This window comes from Taeniopygia guttata, chromosome 1, assembly GCF_048771995.1.
Source record: "Taeniopygia guttata chromosome 1, bTaeGut7.mat, whole genome shotgun sequence".
NCBI classification, from domain to species: Eukaryota; Metazoa; Chordata; class Aves; order Passeriformes; family Estrildidae; genus Taeniopygia; species Taeniopygia guttata.
This window is the reverse complement of record NC_133024.1, coordinates 4,256,217-4,282,784: the sequence shown is the minus strand read 5'-3', so window position 1 is coordinate 4,282,784 and position 26,568 is coordinate 4,256,217. Positions and strand designations below refer to the sequence as shown.

Here is a 26,568-nt window from a genome sequence, read left to right as displayed (position 1 = left end):
AACACATGCTAGCCAAGTTTAACTACAGTTCAAAAGTAGAGCCTGTTGCTTTAAAGTGAAAAAGCTGCTGATCAAGCTTTATATCAACACCCAAATTACTCAACAAAAACACAAAGGCTGTAATTTTGAAAAAGCTTCTATTGAAAAGTAGTGGAAACACTGGAAAAAGTTTAAGTTAACTGTTTGTCAGTGTGCCTAAAATGCATAAAGTGAATTCCTGCTATACAGTAGCTCCAGCATGTTAACAACATGATTTGCAAGTCTGCCTTCTCAGACCTCTTGTGGCTGCACACACAAGAAGGCTCTTCTGATGAGTTACAGCAGCCTCTCATAGAACAGCAGATAGGCTTGGGAGCTCAGCACTTTGGACACAGAGACAGGTTGTACATGGGTATCGCTGATGTGGAACCACTGACCTTTGACTGGCTCAGTTTCTGAAGCTGTGAAAGGAAAAATTTAGGAGTAAAAGTTATTACAAAGAATTGAAACAATCAGTTCTGCTGTTCTTCAGTAAGAATCAGACTACGATCATAGAATCATTGAGTTGGAAAAGACCTCCAAGATCGAATCCAATCTCTGACCAATCAACCTTGTCAACCTAGACTACAGCACTGAATGCTACATCCAATTGTTCCCTGAACACCTCCAGGAATGGGATATCACCATATCCTTGAGCAGCCCCTTCCAATGCTTAACCACCCATTTTGTCTTTTTTTCTTCCTAATGTCCAACCAGAACCTCCCCTGGCACAGCTTGAGGCCATTTCCTCTCGTCCTGTCACTGTTTGCCTGGGAGCAAAGCTGGACCCCCGCCTTACTATGCCCTCCTTTCAGGCAGTTCTGGAGAGTCTCCTGAGCCTCCTTTTCTCCAGGCTGATCCTCTCAGCTCCCTCGACTGCTCCTTACAGCATTTCACTAGCTTCACTGCCCTTCTCAGAGAACTTACCAGCCATAGCAGGAGGTTGGAATTACATGATCTTTAAGGCCCATTCCAACCCAAACTATTTTGTGATTCTCTAAGAAATAATTTGTAAAATATTTCTAATGATTTACCTTGAGATTGTCCTCGAAGGACAAGATCAGAGAGGTGGTTGTTCATAGCTCTCATTTTAACATAGGCAGTGTAGTGCCCAGACCTCATTGTTCCGCTGTGTTCAACAACTCCATAGAGAGAGTACAAGACCTTTGTGTTCCCTTCAGCCACATTCTAGAAAACCACAAGTTTAGCTATGTCAGCCAAGTGCTGGGTTTTGAACAATGGAAACTCTTTGATTTTTTTTCTGATGAAATGGAAATTGATCATTAAGAGATTCATGCAAGCACTACAGTTATGAGCAGTGAAGTACAAGTTATCACACAAAGTAACAGGCTTGACAAGCATTCTACAAAGATTTTGCTAAGCAGCTTTGTTGTGAAAGCACATTAGAACATGGGAAAGGAGAATCTGATTGTTTTCCCACTTACTTTACATTTAGCTGTACAGAAAGGAGCCAAGTCTATCACTTCTGGGAACTTGATATGCCTGTTAACCTTCTGTAGATTAAATCCAGCCTTAAACAACCAAAGTAGAGGGAAAACCCCATAATGTTAAAATGGAGCAAATTAAAACCATGCTTAGTTACTAAATGTTTCAGGTTAAAGTTTCAACAATACAAATTAATTTTACATTACACAAAACTCGGGAAAAGCAAATTTTTTTTCCCTCTAATGTCCAGTATTCCAGCATTATTTCCTTGCCCTCACATGCTGCACTGGAGCACAAGTTAAGATGGCTCTTCAGCTCACTCAATACATTAATGTAATGGTAGCAGAAGTGGAAAAAGAATCAGCTCTAATGCACTTCAGTAACTATGATGACAACTCTTGCTTCTCAGATACTGTAACATGCCTGAGGATCTGATCTTAGAACATCCAAACTGATGCAAACTGCTCCCACCTTAATCAAACAATCGTCCAGTATCAAACTGGAAAAACAAAAGGAGATGATGATAAATGTTATTTTCTTCATATTACAGTCTCTTGGATCAGGCTACACCTTTCCATTTTCTATATGAAATTGGGTTTTATCTAATTAAAGTTGTCTCCCATATTTTTCAAGTATATTGACCAAAAACACCAAACAGGTTTAAATTTAGAAGTACTGTCTTCCTTTCCTTTCCTCCTTCTCTCTTGAAAAGCTGAAGCCCTGAGTTAAAAATTTTTCTACAACTTGGGAATAAAGAGGTAAGCGACTTCAGTGTCTGTAAATAAAACTTAAGTTACTTTGCTTTCCTTTCATCCCTCCTCTCCAACAAGGCTCAGAATCCTCTCTTTTCCACTTCTGCCAACTTGTTACTTATTTGTTACTAGTAAGGGGTCCTATTTACCTCTACCTAGTGAAATATAATGGCCCATGAGCAGCTGTAATAGTAGGAAACCATTAATGCTAAGATTCTGCTTAATACAGTAGGCAGTAAGAATAATGAGGGAATATGTTGTGAATACACTCACAAAACAGTATTTTCCAGTTAATTAAGGGAATATTCTTTCAGGGAAACACATCTTAGTGCTTCAAAGACCACAAAACACAATGCTGCACACTAACGCCTTCTGAACTTTGGGAAAAAAACCAAACTAGTTTTATAGAAAATATAAGTAATGCTACCATGTTTTCAAGTTAAGCTAGTACTACATACATATGTGCACATATATACATATTAACCTGAGGCTATATGCATGTATCAGCCTGCTACTTACCTGCTGAAACCTCTTTAAGTGAAGGGTTAAAATTGGAGGAGCTAAAGAGATGAGCATCTGCTTTTTGGCATTAGTATAAACATATTTCTTTTCACCTGCAGAAAAGAAGAATTACCAAAGATTAAAACAAGTGTTTTCTATCAAAACAAATGTTACAGCAAGATTTTAACAATATAAACTGTTACAATGTCATCTACTACAATAACTGAGAAACTGATGAAACTTTAATATGATGAATGAAAGCTGACAGTTCCCCCACCCTCTACCCACTCAAGAATCAGACAGGGATATGTTTAAAGTTTTCTTTTAAAAAAGTCTGTCATACTTATGTTGTTCTTTGGTCCACAATGCCTTTGTGTGCACACATCACACAGCAGTTTATTGGTCTCGGTAAGTGTTTCATTACGGGTAAATTGATACAAACAATGATGGATTGAATCTTCCTCAGGGTTCAGCTCTTCCCTGTTTGCCAGAGTACAAAATGCAGTTTCAGGGTCATCCATAGATACTTCACACGTCTTGTTTGGAACAGGCTGAAGGCCATCCAAGGTACTTGTGTCACTTGTGTCACTGGCACCTAAGTGGAGTTTTGAAAAGTCTGTAGCAAGCTCTTCCTCCTCTTCATTGTCATCCTCCTCTTTCAAAGACAGGTTGTCAAGGCCATTGACAAACTTCATAGGAGAATCTAAGCCTTCCATAGAGAGATCCATGAGAGACTCATTTTCCTCACACTCCTGTTCTGTCTTTCCTGCATTTCCATCCTTGCTCTGAATTTCTGTACTATTTCCCTGTATACTCAAGTCTTTCTGAGTTAAGCAGCGATCTTTGCAATCATCTGATGATTCCTCTTCTGGCTTCTTATCAAGAGTTTCAGAGCTCATTTCAGTCTCTGACTCTCGGTTGCACTCGACATCTATCTCTGGCTGTTCAGTTGTGCAGAGATCTGTCAAGTGAAGCATCTTTCCTTTAAGTTTTTCCTGATGGCGTTGGCTCTGCTCATTTGAATACATAAGAAACAAGAGTACAAAAACAAAGTATAAATTATATTTAGCATTTCTTACCACTTCTTTATCTTTGTTGCATGCCATAGATGCACAAGGCAGGAGGAGGAAGAATAATCTATGATTTAATGATCAGAGATAATCAGTTCCACTAATACTGAATTTATTCTCACTCAGACACAGTTCCCACTGCTCCCTGTTAGATAATATCATAAAAAGACAGCTAATTATGTCCTTGCTATCTTCCTGATCTTTCTTGCATCTGTATTCTAAAGTTTTGTGAATATTCTTGTAATCAATGACTGGGAAAGAGTCTAATACAAATTAAGGCTTCTTCAGACAGGCAATAAATTCTACTGGATATTATTATATTATTCCTACACAGTAACACTCCACAGAATGTCTTAACCCCAAAGACATGAGTATAACTCGTCTTTTCAGTTGTGTATTTGAAAAGAGGAGAAGTTCTAAGCTATCCCTTAATGTAAACTAAGGAAACAAAAAAGAATTTCTTTAACATAAAACAGCAAACACAAAGTGAAATACCTATCCAAACTAACCTTGGCTTTTTTTTTGGCCTGTTTCTTCGTTTTTTTCTGAAGGTGCTTACTTGTACCATGGGGCTCATATTTCTGCTTAAGGTAATGGTCATTGATTTTATCCTCTTCATCTTCAGATTCCTTTTCTTTGTTTTTTTTAATGTTTTCTCTCTTTGTAATTTTCCCTTTCTACAAAACCCAAAAAGCCACAGAAACAGAGATGTTATCTGAGTTTTCAGCTTCAAGTAACATTTTAATGAGGTAATGTACAACTAACTCACACCCTGATGTTAAAGGAAGGAGTGTCTCACTTCAGAGAGTCCATATGAAACAGAATAAACCATATGAAAAGAAAGGCTATCGAGGGCCAAAATCTAAACCTGTAAAGGGGCAACATCACCTTTGCCTCTAACAGATCTCATTAAATGCATTAAAAGTAATGTTTTACATAAGCAGAGACATTTTCTGTTGAACTGCCTGCCACAGAATTTGTTTGCTTCTGCTAAAAGAAAACTTGTTTGTGGCAGAAGTTATGACCCCTTTGGCTCTGGGGGTTTCATTCCAATGTTTATGAGTAAACAGTGCTACACAAAAAATCTGAAGTATTACATATACAGATTATCAATACAAAACACCAAGCAAATCAAGTACTTTGAGTGTCTGGAGATCGATCAGATAAGTATTCATATACTATCCTATCAACATTTCTTAACTTTATTCCATAACCTGAATATTAGGAGAAGTGTTCTTGGACTCAGTGCAGGAAAATGGATGAAAAACGTGAAAACAAACCCCCAAGAACTCAAACAATCTGTGTAATTTTCCAGAGACAATTTATGAGCCACAACTTACAGGAATGACTCTCATTAAAAATCTTATTCTCTATCTTTCTGTGTAATTTTGACTTGCAAAAGAGACTTTTAGAAAGAAGCTTAAATACTCTTCCTGATGACTGTAAAATAAGTGTTTTCATATGAATAAAAAATATATATAAGCTGAAAAGTACCTATGTACTATTTCTTACCTGAACATCTAGTACGGGAAGTGACAAATCAAGGAAAGACTCATGGACCAAGGATACCTTTAAATGAATAATCAAGAGTCCAATTTAATTTGATTTGGAAACAGCTGTCTTGCTGTCAATAGGTGTATTTGCACATTTACATTTAAGGCCTGCTTTTATTTGTGTACTCAACTGTAAAACACGTCTCTTTTACCCCCACAAATAGCTTCCAATTACCAAAAATCCAGGAGTCACATTACCATAGAAATGGCCAGGAAATACTTCTATGAATTTCAGTTATCTAGTAAGACTGCACCTTAGGGCCTAAGAAAGTCATAGCTGTAAACCATCATGATATTCAACAGCCTATTTGCTAATACACTCAGTTACTTCATTCTCAGGATATGTAGTGTCTTCTTAACTGTCCTCCTGGTACTCCCATGGTCTTTTCATTGTGGTAAAGGGGAAGACATAATCCCCTGAATGGAAGAGGAAAGGGCCCCATAACAATTAATTTGCTCTGTGGTCTGTACCACTGGAAGGTGTTCACTGAGAATCTAGGAGGGAATTCTGGCAGAGGCAGCTTGCTGCCTCTTTTGACCTCTTTTTCTGGAAGGCTTTTGAAAGGAACTGAAAGATTAACTTTAAAACCCAATGGAAGAAAGATTCCAGACAAATCATTCTCCTTTTTGAAAAGCATGCAGCTAGTCAAGTCTTATTTCTACAGTCACTTTTGGGTTCTCCTGAAGATTACAGGACATAACACTCTAGGTTGTTCAGAGTCGGCAGTTTACTTACAGTTCTGCATTCCTCACACATAATTGTGCTGGTTAATTCTCCACCAAAGATTCGATCTACAAAACTTTGTATTCCCTTTTTCTTTTCGTATTCTGAGAATTCAAAAGTATATAGTAAAGTTAAAAATACTACATACAATATACTGGCAACCAATTTCATTAGGGCATACTGAATAAAAAAGGAGAATATAACATGCAAGGTGTATGGCAAAACATATTGGCTTGTTCTAGTTTCTTCAGGATAGCAAGTACAGCAAGATTCTTAAATTAAGAGTCTTTTGTGTATCACAAGAATGGGGGTGAAAACACATAGCCAGAACACAGATTGGTTAAACCACACCTCTACCACTTTCTCTGCTCAAATGCATTTCCCTATTTTCTCAGAAGTACTGCATCTCAGTAAGGATTCCTATTTTTTTTCAAGACTGAAACAACTATCTGAACTTTTAAAACAAGCACCAACTTTTGTCAAACAAAACCATTTTCCTCAAGTTATAATTTCAGAGTAACACAGTCTGAATTGAAAGTGTCAGATCATCTCCTAAGTCATGTTGAAAGTTTAAAAATTCTTCTGTTCATTGTTTCGAGTTTTTCTATACTACTGTTAGGTAAAAATTGACTATTAGCAGCTGCATCAATTATATTCACATACCAGTATTTTAATTTCTTACATGTTTGAATGATTAATCATTGCCCAAACATATTTTAATGTATGATGTCTACAGAATCAACTCTCTTATCCTGTTAAGAAGGAAATGCCAACAAAGTTCAGCAAGACATTTAAATACAGACTAAAATTATTTAGCCTTTTACTCTAGATACACGCATACTCAAGAAGTCATAAAGTTGTACAAGTAAACATGTATCTTTTAGTTGATACTATTAATGTTACTTTATATATTTCAGCAAAGGAGATTTTACAAATTACTGATGCTGTGATAATTTACCTTTAATTTTCTTTTTAAGTTCTTCTTCATTTTGTTTGTTAGAATCACTCAGCGCCTTTAGTATTCCAATACTTATTTGCTGAAATTTTCAAAACAAATATACTCTGTAAAATTTCCTAAAATAATTCAGTTAGCTACTTCATTTTATGATGTGTTTCAGATGGAGGAAAAAGTATAATCTTCACCAATTAAGAGAATCAATACAAACAACATAAATACTTGTAGAACCACACAATAGTTCCTGTAGATATCAAAAAAAAAAAAATCAACTGAGAAGTTGCAACCATAATGTTCCAATTAGTATGTAAGAAAATCTGTCTAAGGATTAAATACTTGCCCAAATTAAAACAGGCAAAAAAACCCTATGGAATTTGTACAAGTGTGTTTCAGAAATTAAAGTATTTAAGGATGTTCTTTAGGGTGCCTACACATACTCCAAAGCCACTTTTTCTGTGGGTTCTCTTATAGACAGCACAACCACACTTCATTCATGAGAAGCTGACACATCTCAGCAGTATGTTCCTTCTCCCCTCAGAAGAGTCTGGGTCCAGGGTATGAAGAAGAAATGTATGCACAAGTATGACTTTAGCATTCACCTGGATTTCTTCTGCTCTCATTCCATCAAGTAAGTAACGAAGCAGCTCATGACTGTCTTGCTGCTGATAACCTTTGAATCGTATTGCTCTGTTAAATGAAATTGTAAAGTATAATTGAACAAAGAGATAAAGCAAAGACGATTCACAGCAAACACACGTGGACAAAGTCTCCAGAATGTAAGTATATAAAAGAAACAAGTGTATACATATTGTATTTTCTAAAAATATGACATCACCTACTCAGTATATCACAGAGTATCTTTCATTTTACTACTATTCATTTTTATTTTCCTCTTCTTTCAAAAATTAAATATTCTACAAATTTTATATGCTGTGTTCTGAGCTACAGATAAAAAAAAGAAGAACTGACAGTCTTAAACAACAAACTTTTTCATACTGACTATGACGTGCAATTGTATAGATACTTACTTTTTACAAACCTGAGCAAAAAGTTCCTTAGGAGTCACTACCCCTTTTTTTGTCTCTTGCATTTCTGTCACAAACTGATGCATAGCCAGTGTTAAAGGACCTGGCTGATCTAGTTTTATTAGCTGAGGTTCCTGTTTGAAAGAAAAGCAACAGAGTTTTTTGCCTTAATTCAGTGGCAGATTCTTTGGTAGTAAGTTTTTCCTTTTCAGTTCCTGAAAACGTTACTGTCAAATAGAATAGCCAAAATTCCAAAATGGCAATAAGTTAACCTGACAAAAACAATGCGTGGTTTATCATGAAAGGATAGCAAACCTCACTTATTTATTGCTAAGTTAAGATTTTGGATTTCTTACCTTTACTAGGAAAAAAACCCAATTTCTTAAAAAAGGTTGTGCATTCTCTGTCTCTAACTGTAATGACAGATGTGCTATTTAAGATAGTGCTACAGTCATCCTCTAATTTCCTATTTTGCATTTAGAAAAGTGGCACTATAGCAAGAGTTACACATTTTCATCCTTTAAATAACATCATCATAATGCAAGCGCTTCTTCTATGACAGAGTATTGAATCACCGTTCTTACACTCAACAAAATACCTCCACTAACTTCAAAAGCAGCTTTATAGAAAGCAGTGGTGAAGCTCCTGCTGATTTTACACCCTAATCATGTTAGCATTTAGCTGGAACATTTAGGAGAAGGGACTGTAAGCAACCCTGCCTCTGATAAATCATGGCTGTGCTAATTTTCAGAGAGTGGAAACAGCCTTGCCCATCCAGTGAGGATGGGTGTTATTAAAGAGTGGGCTAGCCAAGGGCAGTCTGCTGGGGATGGAGTTGGACTCTGCTGCCTGTGCTGTGAGTAGGAAGCTTACAACAGGAGCAGCTTTAAAACTGACTTTAAAACTTTGCTGGTTTCCTTAACAGACTGGAAAATAAGGACAAACACTATGGAGGTCAAAAGATATTACCATGCATAGCTCAGGTGACTCAATTTTAATTGTTGTGCCAGGCATTTTAGCTTCTTTAAGCAGCTCCCTCAGGACTGGAGTTTGTGATAAATTCTGTAGAACGTAAAAGAGAGAAATTGGAAAATGGGAACAACAGGAAGGGCAGTTAAACTCTGCTAGTTATGGAATTTCTAGCAACCAGTTTAGCAGCAATTTATTTCCCCAAACACAGAACTAAAGTGGTTAATTACCACTCTAGAATCCCCATCTGTGTTTAAGACTTAAAGATACATTCCATATAGCTAATGGGACTACCAATGCCCTCTATAAGCATTACTTCATATTGCAGAAACCCTAAATGTATTTTTCTTCTACAGACTCATCTTTTGACAAGCGTACTTATTAGTGTCTGTTTTGAAAAATTCAAAGGACAAAATGCAATATATATATTTGCTTGGTTTAAAAAGTGTTTAAAAGTAAATCAAAAGCAGTTTACTAAAATCTGCAAGTACAGTGGAAATTTTATTTGAGTAAAGCTTCAGTATAAAAAGCCAAAGAGCACAAGATAATGTCAGTTTCTATACACATGAAATAACAAGTTTATTCTACATTTCTGAGCTGAACAAGTCACACAAGATGATAATGCCTGCAACTTGCTCATCTTGCTTTTTTCATCCAATATTTGGTTTTGATTTCCTTTTGCTGAGAGAGACATTTTTATTACAATAAACAACCATGGTCTTTGAGTACTAATCTCTTAGAGTCTAAGAGGTCACAAGGGTGATGTGTCAGACTATTTCGTATTTTTAAAAAATAACTAGGAGTTGGCATGCTTATTTTATGTCAGTGAAAAATGTTGTCCCTCAAGGACAAGGCAGTTTATTGTATTCCCCCTTAGAGCAAGTCTGAACCTGCAGCTCCATTTCTTTGAATTTCTCTGGGCCACCACACTATTTTTAGAAAGAAGCCATCATTCCTGGCAGATAAAAAAAAATCACATTCTAATTGTGTCACTGTAAAATGCGAGGGGCAGGGTTGTTGTGGACTGTTTTTCCTATTCAAAGTTTTTCTACAAAAACCAGCAAGTCCTGTACCTGCATCACTGCATTAAAGAAACACGTATTTCCCAAGTTACTGAGTCCTTTCACAGTGACTTCTCCATTAGCAGCTGAATGAGAATTTTCTTCTTTAAGTGAAACTTCTTTTTCTTGCTCATTTTTGCTGTCTTTTTCCACTTTTTTATTTTCAACTTCTTTAGTCTCTTGTTTTTCTATTGAAATAATAAAAACATACCACATGTTAACATAGTTATATGGTATAGGCTAGGAAAGATTATTACAGCAGACAGCAATCTATGATGATTAGAGCTTATACATATGATAATTAATTCTTTAATTTTTAAATATAAAACTACTGGTTTAGGTTCTTAAATTACCTAGGTAATAGAAGTTAAAAAACAAAACAACAAATAACCAACCACCTGAAATACCACTTCAAATCAGCAAGCAAATTAAACATCTCTTAGGACACATGCCATTTATGCCAATATACTCTGAAATTCTTCAGAATTCAGAATGTTCCTGTCAAAATCACCTATGTGAAGGCTTTCTACAACATCCAACTGGTTCCCACTGTTAAAGCATTCTCATATTCATTTCATGTACCTAAACAGATGATACTGAAAGTTTTATAGTCTTCAAGATGAGTTAAAATTATTTCCTCCCCAAATTATGTTGGTGTATTGCTGAAAATTCCAATGGCCTGTTTAATGAAGCTCTAAGGGAATTCCAGGCAGCTTTCAAAATAACATCCACACTGGTTCTGCCAGTTTGGCAGTCAGCTATTGATTTGGTTTCTGGTAAATAGGGCTGAGAGCTAATACTATCTCTAAAAATCAAGTAACACAAGTTCAGAAAAAGCAAGGAAAACAGACAATACAATCTTGGGACAAGAAACAGATGGACACAGTTCACATGAGAAAGGCAACAACTGCACCCAAGTATTGATTGGTTTCCCAGTTCAAACTCAAGAAGAAAATTTTGGCAACTGTTATGAAGTTCAACTGTGTGTCTGGGAAAGACTGATCTCTCCAAAAACTCTGCTCCCTCTGGGAAAACCTCATCTGCTTTCTGAAAAAATTGAATTCAGAGACAGCCATGTGGCATTGCTGGATATTTGTGCTCCATTTCCCACAGGGTCTGTGTTTTCACCCAAGTGTTGGTATTTCTTACAGTCATTTGTTATAGTATTTATTTTCATATGCAAATTCTTCCAATTTTTCTAGTGAAATGCCTTGTACAAAACTAGTTTTGCCATTATGGAAACTAGGAGGTTTTTGCTGGGTTTTTTTTCTTTAAAACAGTCATATTTTATAGGTAGACTGCAGGCTGAACACAATATTTTAGAGTTCTAAAAGCACTGCAGCTACCTAAAATAAATGTACAGATCCAATGACAAAACCTCTGTATACTACTCCTTCCACCAGGATATGTGTTGCACCAGCTGGAGACTCAGTCATTCCTGATACATTCACAAATACCCACAAACAGACTTAAAAAAAAAATCAAATTATTCTTAAGCAAGGACAATTTTTCTTTAGATCTCAAGACAGACTGAGCAACCAGTCTGATAATCAAACACAGCACCCTAAGTGCTGAAAGTCAAATGCCTATTTTCAGAAAAACTGAATGTCGCATTTTTAAAAAAGTCACAATAAACCTGTCTTTTTTTCTGCCTATTCTTATATGTTTTGCCTGTAAATGTTTAGGGGATGCTGAGCAAAACCCTGATCTAATTAGGTATATGGGCTAGGATGTTACTTATGCTATCAGAATTGTGACAAATAATATAAAAAAGGGGAGAAATTAGTTTTTCCCTTTACCATAAGGAGTGAAATCTAATTTAGTGTAAATTGTGGATTTATAGTACTGTCTCCAACACTTAGGAGACCTTCTGATTTACTGTATCTATACTATAATTACTTACCTGCATGTGATGAGTCAATACCAACTTGTTTTCTAACAAAATCCACAGTCTGGCCCAAAAGGGTTGAAGTTTTATATGGAACTTCATTATCACATAGGTAGCACCTGTCTCCGCCGCCCCCAAAAGAAAACAATTAATCCTATTTTTTTTCTATTATTAAAAATCCTAAGCTATTTACTTGTTTGATGCAATTCATTACACAAAGTTATAAAATTACATGGTTTAGTGTCAGATTTATAAGTCTTAGAGAAGAATTCAATCTACTTGTCACAAAAATAAAACCCTTAAAAATTATCTTTAATAAATTATTTTGGTGACTGGCAGTTGCAATTTACAAGTATAAAATAGACTTTTAAAAGATGCTGCAAGAAAAAGGAAAGTTTGGAAAATTTTGCCAAAATCAAGAAACTAAGGTATCAGGCCTTAGAGGAAATGACTTATGAATATTATGGCGTGGAAAAATATTTTGAATATTCTAGCCAAAAAACCCACTTAAATACAATTAAGTCAGATATGAAATAATTCACATGTCCCCTCTTAAACCTGCAGACTTGTATTTGCTCTTCTGCTGCTGATAAAAACCCTGTTTGTCTCTTTATGAGCAAAGAAGCATATGGTTATGCCAGTAATCTGATTTAGAGAAAATTGTAGGAGAACCTGCAGTCATAAAGACTCGAGAAGGGTAAAACTGTGACAGGACACAAACATCTGAAGGAGTTTTACACATCCCAATTTTGTAGTTCCACCCAATAAACTCTTTGAAGAAGTACTGACATTTCTGCATTTTGGAAAACACCAATTACAATTCTTAGGCAGACTTCAAGATAACCATAAGTCACGACTCATTTTTCTGATATTAAAAGCAGAAGAAGTCTGCAGCAAAGTGTTTCCTCAAATCTCCAGCATCCCTGGCATAGTCATCACATTTTGTCATATTTCATTAAAAAAACTGAGTCAGCTTTTGGATCCCTGATTGCTTAGCTATTGTCTATCTGGTTAATAATAAAAATAGACATTCTCACTCCTGGAAATAAAAAAGGATAGTTACTTCCATGGTGTATTTTAACACCGTAACCTTCTACCTGTCAAAAAAATTGTAGACAATCTTGAAAGAATCAAGGTATTGGAAAAGGTTTTGTTAGTGATGTTTGTTTGACCAGCACTGAAAATAAGTACAATCAGCAGTTGTAAACCCAAAAGAACTGAACTTAGTGAATACCTAGAACTCTCCCTTTCTTCTCCACATGTCTCTAAACTCTTTACAGTTTTTATATCCAATTTGAACTACGTGTGCATGCACACCACAGAGAGGTTTGGTCACGCATTGACATCATTAATAAAAGAATTTTGATTAGAATTAGAATTTTGATTAAAATTTTGATCAGAATTTCTGTACTAGGCCCATTGTGAAATACAGTTCTTGACAGTGGATTTGATTTATAACTAATTTATAGCCAATATATCAATCTTTGATTATTTTCTTGGGTAAGTTAGTACAACTGAGAAATTCTAGAAGTAAGCCAAACATCTTATTTGCAAATATTTTGATTAAAAAACAGGGAAAATAGAGCACTTCAAACCCACAATTTTAACACTAATTTAAATTCAAAAAGACCAGTTCACTAGTTCATTAGTAATAATGTTACTAAAAATGTCCATTTCCATTCTACAATTCATTAAAAGTAGTGATCGTTACATGTAAGTGCTAATTATGATAATTTAAATAGATAGTTATATAAAATGAACATGACAGATATTAAGTTGCAAAATCACATTACTAAGCAAAACAAAACCTCTTTATGTCAAGTACAGTATTTCTATATAGCACAGTTTAGAAAATTAGGGTTCCCCCTCATATAAGTGTGTAATTACTTTTGAGAGAAGCAAAAACTACTAGGGACATGGATTTTGTATTGCTTGATCCAGTAGCACCTTGTAATTCTAGCTATGCTTCCTGTCTATATGTAGTATTAAAAAATCAGATTTACAGAGGAGATAAAAGTAAGGTTGTCACTGAGTGCACATCAGAAAGAACCTTCTCCCAAGGTCAAGATTTAAGATTTAGAGCTACAGATCAACAACAGTGTCCACGTGTCAGTATTCTGACCAAGTAAAAGCCGTAAAAAATATTAAGTCAACCACATTTACTAGTTGGTCAAGTTCAACCTTAATTATGAAAATTTTCTAATCATACATTTTACAAGAAAATAACACTTATTCTGCAAATCTCAGCAAAGACTGCTGGAAATTACAAGTTTGGAAACACTTTAATATATGCCTAGAGAGAAATCTCAGAATCTACAAAGAAAGGACACATTATGTTCCAGCCTCTGTTGCCCCCCAAGTTCAGTATTGTGCTGTCTGACAAACTCACCACACACTCCAGCTGTCCAAATTGAGAACCAAACAGTGGGGATCTGATCTTGGTGTTTTAAAATGCTTTAAAGCATGCTGGTCTGGAGAATTTCTGTCACAGCCCTACAATATTGATAACAACAGCGTCACAAAATGCATTTGACTGTCGAAACATACATTAAGTCAAAGTAAAAACAAAGTATTACAATCAAACCTGTTCAATTATGTTCAACTAACTGAGATCAACAGATGGATATCTATTTCAAAATACTTATTTCTGCAGATTACTGGGTGCAGAATAAAGCTGCTATGGGACTGAACATTTAATGAATGAATTCCTGAAAGAACAAAACAGAACCAAAATGTCTTCAGCATGCAGAGGTCTAAGTTCCATGAACTAATGTGAGCATTAAGATCTTGTAAAAAAACCCACAGATTAGAAGCATTTTTATTTTCTCTGTAAAATAATTCAAACTTTCTAGGAAAATCAGTCTTCAAGATGGTGGTTTAGCCTTAAGTCTGCTAAATGTCTTTGAGCCACCTTCCAAGTATTTCATTTGACATACAGATCAGACATTTTTAAATCACACTCTACAATATATAAAGTCATCTAGGTAGCACCATCTTTACAATAAAAAAAGAGAATATAAGAGTTTAATTAGAAACCCTCTTGTTCCACTGCATTATGAGACACTGAAAGGTTTTAAGACAAATTAACAACAAAAGAGATACCCTATGGCCACATTTTAGGCATAACCATATCGAAGTGCCTTCATCAGTCTCCTCCTCCTCAGCCTTCTCTTGTGTCTTACTGTCTGCTTTGCAGTCCTGACAAACATGCCATTCCACATTCTGCAGTGCCTTTCTCACATGCCCTTGGTCCAGTCCTTTACGAATATGGTTGCACACAGGTTCTACAAATTAAAAAGCACAAGAAGGATGTAGGTAGCATAATAAATGCAAGCTTTGAAGACACTGGCAGCAATCCAGAAGTTAGGATAGTCTTTCTAGAGCCCAAGAAACATGGATTTACACAATACAATTTATCAGAGTATCAGAAAGAAACCTTTTGTTACCACCATTGACAATATGGGTGTACTGTTGCTGCATCCTAAACTTTACTTTGAGGTGTATTTATTGCTCAGATAGCTCTGAAACTATCTTTGTTGAGGCAAGATTACAGCCTCGACTGCAAATTTCTATTGGCATAAACTGAAATTGGTGCAAATTTTTGTACCTCCAGTTTTGCTCCTGTCTGAGATTACAGGATTTTATCAAAGTGCAAATGCTAGCTAACAAGGGAAAAACACAGATCAGCATTCTTTTAGCATTTCTGAAAAACATAAGCTTTATCTACAAAATTGTAATTTAAAAAACAAACAAAATGTGTATATTGGCAATTACTGTTACAGTGGAATTTATTTACCATGGTTAGTCTTAGTTTCATTTGTAGCTTTACAAGTCTTTGTCATCATAAAGTAACCTATTTATAAGCTAAGAATTGAGATGCCAGCAGCAGCTAGAACATAACTGGTCTCTCTGCAGGAGAAAAACAGGAACATTTACAGTAGACATTGACCCTGACTCCAGGAAACAAGCCCCCAACACCCCCAAGAACCAAACCAGACAAAAGCAGATTTAAAAGGCATCCATTAGAGACAGAAGCTAAATCAAGAAGACCAGGACAATCAGGAAACCAAAGCAGAGTGGACTTAAACAGGCCATCCCACCAAGCCTCCTCAAACTCTGAGTGCTCTTTCCCTCAACTAAATTAATTGGGTTCAACTCACTTCCCAAAAAAAGTGAGAAAGACACAATCTGTGACCTGGCAGATAAGGTGGTAGCAGAGAACACACAATGTAAGTAAAAAACTACACAAGTAAAAAAAAAGCTACAATAACAAAGGTAAACAAGACAAAAAAAAAAAAAAAGTCAGAGGTGAGATCCAGTGGAGCTAGGAGAAGAAAATTTAATATCTGGGATTAGGAACTATTTGGAACAGAAGAACAGAAAGAAGAGGTTTTAACCAAAATATACTATGAGAGCTGAAGTGTCCAGAGTCAGTACCAAATTAGCTGCTAGAATAAAGGCAAACTGCTTCACAAAAAGTATTTTAGTCACAGCTTTTACTGCTAAAGCAAGAATATTCTGCAACAAACTTTTCACCAGGAAAATGCAACTTAAGCTTTGCAGCTGAATCCACAAACCCTTTATTATATTCTCAGTAATTTTACACAAACTGCATCAGTAAAGAACTGTGTGCTTGAGTTTCCTGAAAAACCAGAAACTAATCTCAGTTTTCAAGACAGGATTATTATATTCTAGCATACTTAGAAAAGTCACGACAACAGTATTTCTTGCTAGACTTGCGTTTCAATTAAAAATCCAGATTTTGTAGATGCAGCTTCAAAGCCAGTGACTAATGTTAATCAGCTTTTAAGCCTTCTCTGAGGTTAAAAGAAACATTAGGTCCACAAAATTCTCCAAGGAAACATACTCAGTCTATCTGGAGACTCATCGGACTGTGCAGTTCTGCCTTTGATACGTTTCTTGCCCATATTTGTTGTCTGTAATTGTTCCTAAGAGGAAGAGTGACCTAACAAAGAAAAACAGTAAGATTAGAAAGTAGTTTTAATTTTCCTTGTTCATTGCTACACTAGTTATTTCTATAGACAAGCTGTCCCTTGAGGTGAATTAACTTGTTTTTATTTGACATTTTCAAAAGAAAAAAATATTCATTATATTTTAACATGAAATTATTGTAACTGTTGTATAGACAAGATCACAGTGTGAATTACAAAACCCAAATGATTTAAAATGTTAACTCAAAAGTATTGCACAAAACAAGACTGGAAACTTTAGTATCAAAAATCCCATAAACCTTAAGGACTTTATCACCACAAGAATTTTATGAAAAATAATTGGTTTTCTCCCAGTTAAATCTTGAATAATTTGCAACCTTTTCATTTTGTCTACTGCAAATTTCCTGTGTCTTTGATGAAATCTGACACAAGTAAAATACTCTTGACATATCTGAAAATATACAGACAATGGGAATGCTGATTTTTCAATTTCTTTGCTGGGGAAGACTTATCATCCCCTTCCTGGGTCTGTTACCTACTATACCTGTGGACCCTTCTCAACAAGAAGAAGACTTCAGAGTCCTAAGCAAAGTGCTTGGTTTCAGATAGGTGGCTACTGCACATATAGTTTCTAGTTTTCTGCGTATTTTTAGTTTCTAGTCCGTAAAAGCCATTTACAAACACGAGCAAACTCTTAGGGCAGATGACCCAATTGTCGATGGCTGCTTGGCAGAATTACCAACTTTTGCAACCGAGCATTCAACTTGTTCAGAAAAACAAGTAACTGTTCACACAACAACCCTCCTCTACAGCACATTTTCCTGCAAAAAGCTACAACACTTGATCTGGTATAAACAATTTTAATGAATAAAACCCTTTCCAAATTGTCCTTGCTCCTGCAGGAATGCAGGACAGCATCAACACGTGGGGCTGTTAATTTAACCCACGCTACGCCTGGGCTGACTTGTCCGACAGGTTTTGCACCACGGCAAAGCCCTAACGAGGCATGCACAGCCTAAAAGACTGAAGTATTTTATATTTTTAAGAATGCCACAGAACGGTTTGTAAACGACCAAACGCGCACCTGCGTTTGACTGACACACTGGGGAAAGGCCCTGAGAGGCTCGCTGGGGGAGCCTCGCTCGGTGCGGCGGGCAGCAGTCGGATACTGTCATATTAGCTATGAAAACACCATAATTATCAGAATTATCATAATTATCAGAATTGCCCCAGCCAGCGCTGCCCATCCGCGGGCAGCACCTGAGCCCCGAGCCCACCGGCCCGGCCCGGCCCGCCCCCGCCTGCTTCCGATTGGCCCGCGCCATGACCGACAGCCGCCGCAGCCAATCAGGAGCCCCGCCCGTCCCGGCCGAAGCGACGGCTGCAGCGCGCCGGCGGAGCGAATCTCGTACTGGGAGGAGAGTGGCCGCGGCGGTAGGAGCGCGGCAGCGGCCCCGGGTGGGGGGATTCCCGTCCCTCACCTGCCGGTGCGGCGGGGCGAGGTGGCGCATGACTCCACCAGGCGGGGCAGACCTCAATCTCACCTCAATCACCGGTGGCGGGGCGGCGGTCACCGGCTGCCATGTGTGCTTCTGGCGCGCTGCATTGTGGGGCCGTGAGCGGGAGGTGGTGTGCGGGACGCGTGCGCGCATGCGCGGGCGCCGCGGCGGGCCGCCTTTTCCCTCCTCTGTGTTCTGTGGGGCGGCGGAGCGGTGGCGGTGTGTGTGAGGGGCAAATGATGCTCCCCGCCATCCTCATCCTCCTCAGCACACCCGAGTAACAGCCCTGTGTGGAAAGTGTTGGTTTGGTGACACGCCAGCACGTCCTGACCCACGTCAGGGCGGTGGAAAGTCTGTCAGCGTGTGTGCGTGACCCCGACTGACGGCAGACACGAGCCGCGTGTGATGGGCTTGTATTAATAATTATTAGTGTGCGTTAAGTCTACGGCTTCCTCCGGAGGGAAAGTGGAGGGGCGACCTGTGACAGAACACGAGGGTAGGACGTGAAGCTGGGTCAGGAGAGGTTTAGGGTTGGATATTTTTAAAAAAAGGTGGTTGGCAACTAGAAGAAGCCTCCCCGGCAAAGTGGTCATTGCACCGACCTGACAAAGCTCACGAAGCGTTTGGACAATGCTTTTTGTGACTCTTGTGATTGTCCTGTGCAGGGCCAGAAGACTCGATGATCCTTGTGAGTTCCTTCAAACTCAGCGTTTTCTGTGATTCTGTAACATGATTTGCATGCGACTAATTAATGAACTTTGTCCCGTATTGAAGCCGTGTCTTTCTTCCCTATACTTTTCTTTGCTCAGGGAACAACAAAAATGGCCAACCAAGAAGCAGCAGAGATACAAATTTCAGAGTTAGATTTACTGTCTAGCATGTTTCCTTATGAGGAAGAGTTTGCCATCACAGACCAGCTGGCTCTAGCTGAACTGAAACACTATGTTGAAAATGAGTCTGCAGAGATGCCATCTTCAAAAGTTCAGTTTATACTGAACGTAAAGACAGAGGTGCCTAGTGCCTCTACGGTATTGTAAACACTTTTTAAAAAAAAATATTTTATTACTTTGTTGGATTTCATGGCTTACGTGAAGTAAACATTTCCTCATTTGTTTTTAGGTGGAATTCTCTATGGCCTGTGCTTTACCATTTAAATATCCGACTATTCTCCCAGAAATTACTGTGAGGTACGATTGCTAATAAAAACATTTATAAGTTAGAGTGTATTGCACAAATACAGTTATGATCAGAGAAAGCAGTCCTTTTTTTCTGATGGTTTACTGCTGAATTAAGCCAGGTTGACAACAGTGCTGAAGAAAAAACAAATATACAAGCTTACAATTTCTCTGTTGTGCTCAGCCAGTAAGTGAAGGAAAGGGAAAAATTGGAAGGAGCTGCCCAGGGAGGTGTTGGAGTCACCTCCCTGGAGGTGGTCAGTGCATGCTGGATGTGGCACTCAGTGCACTGGTTCGGTTGACAAGGGGATCATTGGTCAAAGGTTGGGCTTGATCTTGGATGTCTTTTCCAAACTTAAGGATTCTATTATTCTGTGCTTTTAAAAACATGCTAAATTGCAAACACATATATATTTATATGCATTTATATTTTTCTTTAGGTCATCATTATTAAGCCGCTCTCAGCAGATTCTCCTGAACTCTGATCTAAAAACATATTTGATGCAAAACTTCAGTGGCGAGCCCTGCATGCTGAGTGCGAGGGAATGGGTTAAAGACCACGCAGCTGCTTACATTGACAAAGATCTTTCATCCTTCTCAATGACATCCTCAGATGCCACACAGTCAGAAGTCACCATGTTCACTCGATTGTGGATCTACAGTCATCACATTTACAACAAGCAAAAAAGAAAGAATATTATTGACTGGGCCAAGGAGCTCTCTCTGTCAGGGTTTTGCATGCCAGGGAAACCAGGTGTTGTTTGTGTAGAAGGTTTACAAAGTAGTTGTGAAGAGTTCTGGTCAAGGTTAGTTCTTTTTTGTACTTAAATGCCATTAGTAGTTAGAATATTGTATTTTGTCATGTTGTACATATGGCTAGACAGTGGGAAATTCAACCACTTGCCTGTGGTGGTTGTGAATTTCTGCAAAGTATTTATTATAAAATAATGCATGTATAACTCTGAATATCCAATGTACTGTTGGTTGCAGCAGTCAAAGCAACCAGTACTGCAGGATGCACATTTATTTCTGTTTTATTTTCCTCTGTCTTTCACTTTTATAGAGATGGACTGTAGTACCCCAGTTGTGTTAGATACGTGTGCTGTTATATCACTTAACATTTGTGTTTAATTCTGCTCCCATAATTTATGCTTCTGAGTGGTGCAGGCTAAATAAGCATTGTTATTTGATTATCAGCTATCAGCTGATAATTATCAGCTATCAGTTATCAGCTAAGACTGTGTGAGAATTCTTAGCATCGTGAAGACAGAAGCAAGCCCTGAAATGGAAACCACATCCTCATTAATTATTTTGTGAGGAATAGCATTAAAAGTTTTCAGTCCTAAGGAGATAAAAAAACCCCAAGCTTGCTTATGAGAGTGTTTGCATGTGAGTTGTATTTCTGTGACCAGCTCATGAACCATTATCTCTGTCAATATATATACACAAATAGATTTTATTGACTTTTGTATTAGTAGTTATTCCATAGTATTTTCCAAAGCAGTCATTATTTTATAGATAGATTAATATTTCCCCAATTGCTTTCAGGATAAGAAGATTAACATGGAAAAGAATCCTTATTCGGCACAGAGAAGATGTTTCTTTGGAAGGCGGAGGACATGCTGAGATCCAGAAGCAACGAAAGTTCTCCACTTTGGAAGAAAAATGTTTTGATGCACATGGTGCCAGGGGAAATCACATGGACTTGGGGCAACTATATCATTTTTTAGAAGAAAAAGGATGTGCTGACATATTTCAAATGTACTTTGGGGTTGAAGGGCATTGAAGGGGTTGAAGATCAGCACAGATGCCAGCAGCTACATTTCTAATTTAATCTAATTTAAACCCTCTTAACAGATTCCTTAGCTTTTCTGCAACAGTTGATCAGAGAAGGAATTAATAATTCATGATTCATGTGATGAATCCAGTTTTCAATGTAAACAAATATCCAGTGAAATCCTGAATAATGAAAATGACTATATGAATGTTTTATGCACTTTCTGGTGTTAAGGAGATTTAGGGTACATACCTACTTAAAATGAAAGAAAATGTGTTTGATGACCTACTGGACAGTTAAAGAACTGTAGATGGATGAACAGATGGAATATGGTGAATTAATATACAAATAAGAAAAGAGGAAAATGCAGTGTGTGTATCTCAGGAGCAAGAACACGATGTTTACATTAATTGTTATGTTTACATACAATTCATGAAAACTTTTTTTTAAACAATCTTCTACTTTCTACCTGAAAGTTTAGTAAGCCATGAGAGAATTATTTTATATAAAAAAAAGAACAAAGGGAGAGAGCAAGTTTACAAGAGTCTTACTCATGCTATCAGGATGAGCTAGAATGCCAGCTCCAAGGCATAAGAATTTTCTGTAAGTAAGTGTGTGTGCAGGTAAGATGGCTCCTACATCTGTTATTTTGGTTTGTGTAAAAGCAGAATTGTACCAAGGATCAGGTTCCCTTATAACAAGCTCCAAAACTCTGAAAGGATCCTCAGCCTTCTGAGTTCCCAAGTTTTCAGTCTGTAATATGAAGTGCATTATGTTGTGTGTGTTTTTGAGTGGGATTTCAACAAAGTTGTATCAATGAATGCTAATTTTGCAGATACTGTATCTAAATCCCATGGTAGAAAAAGCAGACATTGGTTTCTTTGGATTAAATATTTTTATTAATTGTGAAAAATGCCAATCACTTGGTTTTTAAATTTTTAAAAGTTTAATAACAATAAAATGATGATAAAAATAGTAATACAATTAGAGTAATAAAATTTAGAGTTAGGACAATTACAAGACAATAAAAAGCAAAGAACTACGGATGTCTGGATGCTCTCAGACACTAAGTCACAAAAAGCATGCCTTGTGAACAAAGGAATAACCTTAAAAGCAATAGCCTGTTGCATATTCATATATCTCATACATGATGCATAAATTCCTTGCAAATTAAGAACTTTTCTGGGTTTTGTCAACAACTTCTCCTTAATTTTGGTGGTTCTAAAAAGACGAAGAAAAAGTGGAAGAATGTTTGTCTTTCCTGACAAGGAGGCAGGAATTTTTATAGGCCCCCTTTGCTGACATCTCTGTGTGAAGAGTTTCTTGATTATCCCATCTTCTCACTTGAGCTTGTAACAAATCCTATATCACAAAATTTCTATTTTAACATTATATTGTAACCTAAGGCTGTATTTAACACACTACTTAAGAGAATTAATACAGCATAACATTCTAACATTACACATATAATATTCATTGTAACATTTGCGAAAAGCCAATCATAAAATACACATTTTTCACATTAAATATTGATTAAATGTTTCTGAATCCAGTAAAATCGCTAAGATTCAGGTCTCTGGTATAGACTTGGAACACCTCTTGTAGGGATACTTCACAGCGATGCCATTCAACAAGCGTGGGTGAAACTTTCCCAAATCTAAAGTCCTTGTGAGCGTGCAAGAACGCCGTGGCTCTGTAAATGCCGCACGGGATGGTCAAAGTTTAAGACTGTTTTAAATGAAAAATTTGTCCAGCCAAATTAAAATGAAAATAATAAAATATTTTGCAATCAGATTCTATCTACCCAGCCACAAGGAAAGAACAGTGCCAAGCCCAGGGTCAGCGCTGGGTGTGCAAGCAGTCAGCCTCAGCAGAGGTTTTCCTCTGTGCCCACACACCTCCATCCTGGCACAAGCGGTTTTTATAGGGAAAATTCTGCCTGAGGCCAAGATTTCGGCAGTCAGTCTTCCATTCAGAGTCCATAGGTTAATGAGATTTTCTTTTTTTAGTGATGAGGAAGGACAATTCAGTGTCCGAAGTTGTTGAATCCCTTGATAAAATTTATGGGAACGCTGCATTCACATGTCTCTACCCGAGGATTTCTATAATATTTCTATAATATCTATCTGGGGTCGTTCACAAATGATCAGCGCTTGGGCATCCCGTATACCTCCAGACATGGCCCATCTCCTGGCCCAGCCTCATCAAATCGGGTTTTAACACCAGGTTTCGCCTGCGAAAATGAGAGAGACTCCTAATACAAACGTGTATACTTGAACAAACATTCAATATCACATATATCCTACTAAAACCAGCGCAAATTAAGTCGAGATCGATGGAGTTCATCCTATCTCTTTAAAGGATGTCGCTGAGGCAGGTTCCCGCCCGCTCTGCGCGGCCCCGCCCCGGACGTGTCGTAGCGGGCGCGGTGGCTCCGGCCGGGCCCCGGTGCCGGTTCTTGCCATGGGGGGCAAGAACAAGCAGCGAACCAAGGGCAACGTGCGGGTGAGCGGGGCCGAGCAGGGCGGCGGGGCCGGGCCGGGGCTCCGGGGGCCGCCGGAGCCCGGCTCCCTCAGCGGGGCCCGGTCGTGGGAGCGGGGCCGGGCCCGGGGCCGCTTCTTGGCGGTGCCTGAGGGGAGTGCGGCTGCTGCTGCTGTGGTGTTTGTACTGAGAGGAAGAGCGAAGTCACCGCGGGTGTGGGTTCAACAAAGTGCCAGTGGTACATTCAGGGTGTTTTTCTTGCCAAAAGGCCGGAGATGACATCCGCCCCATCTCTCGGGATAGTAGGAGAAGTCCGGTGTTCAGTTTCCCTAATTCCTCCCTGGATTTAGGGAAGACTTAATGCAAAGCAGCATGTCCTTAACAGCTCAGAAAAGGTGATTTAAACCCAACAAGCTCACAAAGCTGCTGCTGCCATTAGGAAATAAAAGGTATTTGCGTTGTGAGGTGTCCCAGAGGACGTTTAAGCATCAGTCTTTCCGAAAGAGCACGGTTGAAACAAAGCAGAGCCAATAATAGAATGGGCAAATGGGGTAAACTAGAAGTGGTGTTGAGCTCCAAAACACACAACTATGTGATGGTATTTATTATACTTTTTTACGTAGGCATGCTTTTACTCCATTTCTCTAAATCATTTTTGGCCACTTAGTTGCTGGGAGAATCCTTTATTTTGTCTATGTGTTTTTATTTGTTCAGAGAAAAAAGGAGCATTACCTGGGAGCTCTGTTGGCCCATGAAAAGAACTAGGAAAGCCAGAAACAGTGAAGGAGGAAAAATAGTTTCTTAATAAGTTGTTTATAGATTCTTAATAAATTGTTTGCTTGCAGAAGGAATGTTATGTTAGGCTTTTTTGCATAGCAAAAAAGCAATATAAAGCAATAAAAGCAATAAAATTTTCCAGAAGTATTCATGTTAAGAGGAAAGAGAATTCTGATTCACAGAATCATTGAATAGACTCATAGAGTGGTTTGAGTAGGAGGGGACTTTAAAACTCATCCAGTCCTACCCCTGCCATGGGAAGGGATACCTTCTGCTAGACCAGGTTATTCCAAGCGCTGTCCAACATGGCCTTGAACACTTCCAGGGATGGGGCAGTCCTTGTGCCAGGGCTTCACCACCCTTACAGGCAAGAATTTCATATGTAATCTAAACCTATTTTGTTTCAGTTTAAAGTCATTCCTCCTTGTCGTATCACTACAGTGCCTGATGAAGACTTCTCTCCAGTTTCCTTGTAGGCTCCCTGCTGACACTGGAAGGATGTTATGAGGGCTCCCTGGAGCCTTTTGTTTTCCAGGCTGAACATCCCCAGCTTTCTCAGCCTGATCTTAAAGAGAATAATCATTTTCTAGGTTTCTATGTTTGAAGCACAGGTGGACTCTTCTTTGAAAGATTTTATTTTAATTAGAAGGTTAATTATACAATAAAAATAGGATCATATTTTCAAATGTATGATGTATGCAAAATAAAATTAAATAGATAATTGACTCCTGTCCCTTTTGTTTTGTCAGCCTTCTAGCAGTGGCCGAGCTGCAGAGCTCCTTGCCAAAGAACGTGGAACAGTGCCTGGGTTTATCGGCTTTGGAACATCTCAGAGTGATCTTGGATATGTTCCTGCAATTCAAGGAGCAGAGGAAGTAGACAGCCTTGTGGATGCTGATTTCCGAATGGTGTTGCGAAAACTATCTAAAAGGGATGTCACAACCAAGTTAAAAGTAGGTGCATCCTTTGCCCCCTCCTAATTTATTTATTTTTTTAAAATTTGAGAATAATACAGTTTTCTTAAGGGTGGAAGAGGAAGAGGAAGTAAATAATTTCACTTTGGTGGATTTGCTTGAAGTGCGATCCAGAAGATATCTTGGATAACCTATTGCAAGGTCCATCATGCAGTTTTCTCTATAGATGCTCATTTTCAAGAAGTTATTTGATTTTTGGAGAAGGGAGTTGCAGTTTCGGATACAAACTGATAAATTAAAGAACATATCTACCTGACTTCTTAAATAGTGCTCTTGATATTTTGATTTTAGGCTATGCAAGAGTTTGGGACGATGTGCAAGGAAAGAGAAGCGGAAGTTGTTAAAGGTGTTCTTCCTTACTGGCCGAGAATCTATTGTAAAATTTCACTAGTAAGTGTTGAAGTATTTAAATTAGAAACTTACCTGTCTACTTCCTGTGACTACCTCTAAGGTTGTCTTTGTTCACCTGTCTACCTTTGTTGGAATTCTTGACTTATTCTAGGAGAAACATCAAGTTGAAGCAAAATACTGTTCATTTTGTGGACATATTTCAGTATTGGCAGTGGGTGGAATCTTGAACTGTTGATGTCTGGACTGTACTTCCTTTATAGAACTGTTAGACCTTTATGTTTAAAAGATGGTACTATATTTCTTAGGAAAATTATGTGGATTCCAGAAAGGCTAGAGAGTCTGTTCAATTAACATAATTATAAACCTTCTTCATTTAGGGCTAATATCTGACCGGACTTAACACTAAAAAAACCCAAACACAAATATGAAAAGATCTTGTGTAGCCAGATTAGCAATAATTTTCTTGATCTATTTACTGTATTTCCAAGCTGTCTACTGAATGGCTACTGTTGAAAAAATGGTATAGAACAAAACAAATCACTATTCCTACCCATTAGAGTAATTCCTACTGTTTCTTTCTGGAATCAAGAGTGTAGAAAATCATGATGTTGCAAATTCAT

The 26,568-nt window shown here is 37.8% G+C and overlaps 3 protein-coding genes across 11 annotated transcripts in view; 2 read left to right on the top strand and 1 right to left on the bottom strand.

Moving 5' to 3' along the window:
• Window positions 1–118: 118 nt before the first annotated feature.
• Window positions 119–18,582, bottom strand: USP16 (ubiquitin specific peptidase 16). Of its 7 annotated transcripts, none has more exons than XR_012051842.1 (18): window positions 18,396–18,531; window positions 16,830–16,928; window positions 15,065–15,246; window positions 14,352–14,455; window positions 11,978–12,081; window positions 10,087–10,262; window positions 9,014–9,106; window positions 8,048–8,178; window positions 7,619–7,706; window positions 7,023–7,101; window positions 6,077–6,168; window positions 5,300–5,356; window positions 4,297–4,464; window positions 3,061–3,727; window positions 2,736–2,830; window positions 1,936–1,963; window positions 1,053–1,206; window positions 119–440 (listed from the first exon to the last, which is right to left on the bottom strand). XR_012051842.1 is itself a non-coding variant. In XM_030289565.4 (18 exons), exons 2-18 carry the CDS (start codon window positions 16,888–16,890, stop codon window positions 316–318), a joined length of 2,463 nt encoding a protein of 820 aa, XP_030145425.4. In that variant the 5' UTR covers window positions 16,891–16,928; window positions 18,459–18,582; the 3' UTR covers window positions 119–315. The 7 variants fall into 7 exon arrangements, 6 of the variants coding, with proteins under 6 accessions (XP_030145425.4, XP_030145353.4, XP_030145490.4 ...); XM_030289565.4 differs by lacking the exon at window positions 1,936–1,963 and adding an exon at window positions 1,464–1,550 and having other exon boundaries at window positions 18,459–18,582; XM_030289493.4 differs by lacking the exon at window positions 1,936–1,963 and adding an exon at window positions 1,464–1,550.
• On the top strand, window positions 18,164–22,192 carry RWDD2B (RWD domain containing 2B). Of its 3 annotated transcripts, none has more exons than XM_012570072.5 (5): window positions 18,164–18,348; window positions 19,223–19,441; window positions 19,533–19,600; window positions 20,029–20,394; window positions 21,137–22,192. In XM_012570072.5, exons 1-5 carry the CDS (start codon window positions 18,238–18,240, stop codon window positions 21,372–21,374), a joined length of 1,002 nt encoding a protein of 333 aa, XP_012425526.5. In that variant the 5' UTR covers window positions 18,164–18,237; the 3' UTR covers window positions 21,375–22,192. The 3 variants fall into 3 exon arrangements, with proteins under 3 accessions (XP_012425526.5, XP_030146194.4, XP_030146057.4); XM_030290334.4 differs by lacking the exon at window positions 18,164–18,348 and adding an exon at window positions 18,798–18,909; XM_030290197.4 differs by lacking the exon at window positions 18,164–18,348 and adding an exon at window positions 18,958–19,101.
• A 1,540-nt stretch (window positions 22,193–23,732) lies between these two features.
• The window catches only part of LTN1 (listerin E3 ubiquitin protein ligase 1), a 30,963-nt gene continuing 28,127 nt past the window's right edge, over window positions 23,733–26,568 (top strand). The window contains exons 1-3 of the mRNA XM_002189994.7: window positions 23,733–23,870; window positions 25,373–25,576; window positions 25,889–25,987. Of these exons, the coding sequence (XP_002190030.5) occupies window positions 23,829–23,870; window positions 25,373–25,576; window positions 25,889–25,987 (345 nt within the window). The 5' untranslated portion in view covers window positions 23,733–23,828. The remainder of the gene's footprint in view (window positions 23,871–25,372; window positions 25,577–25,888; window positions 25,988–26,568) is intronic.

What these genes read in the sequence shown, in the direction of transcription:
- USP16 (XM_030289565.4), bottom strand. Translation starts at nt 16,890, where the DNA reads ATGGGCAAGAAACGTATCAAAGGCAGAACTGCACAGTCCGATGAGTCT. An exon ending in TGAGAGCAGAAGAAATCCAG is followed by an intron (nt 7,102 to 7,618) that starts GTGAATGCTAAA and finishes TGAAAATTTCAG; the next exon opens with CAAATAAGTATTGGAATACT. An exon ending in ACTTAAAGAGGTTTCAGCAG is followed by an intron (nt 1,551 to 2,735) that starts GTAAGTAGCAGG and finishes TGGTTGTTTAAG; the next exon opens with GCTGGATTTAATCTACAGAA.
- RWDD2B (XM_012570072.5), top strand. Translation starts at nt 18,238, where the DNA reads ATGACCGACAGCCGCCGCAGCCAATCAGGAGCCCCGCCCGTCCCGGCC. An exon ending in GGAGGAGAGTGGCCGCGGCG is followed by an intron (nt 18,349 to 19,222) that starts GTAGGAGCGCGG and finishes TTCTTTGCTCAG; the next exon opens with GGAACAACAAAAATGGCCAA. An exon ending in CTCCCAGAAATTACTGTGAG is followed by an intron (nt 19,601 to 20,028) that starts GTACGATTGCTA and finishes ATTTTTCTTTAG; the next exon opens with GTCATCATTATTAAGCCGCT.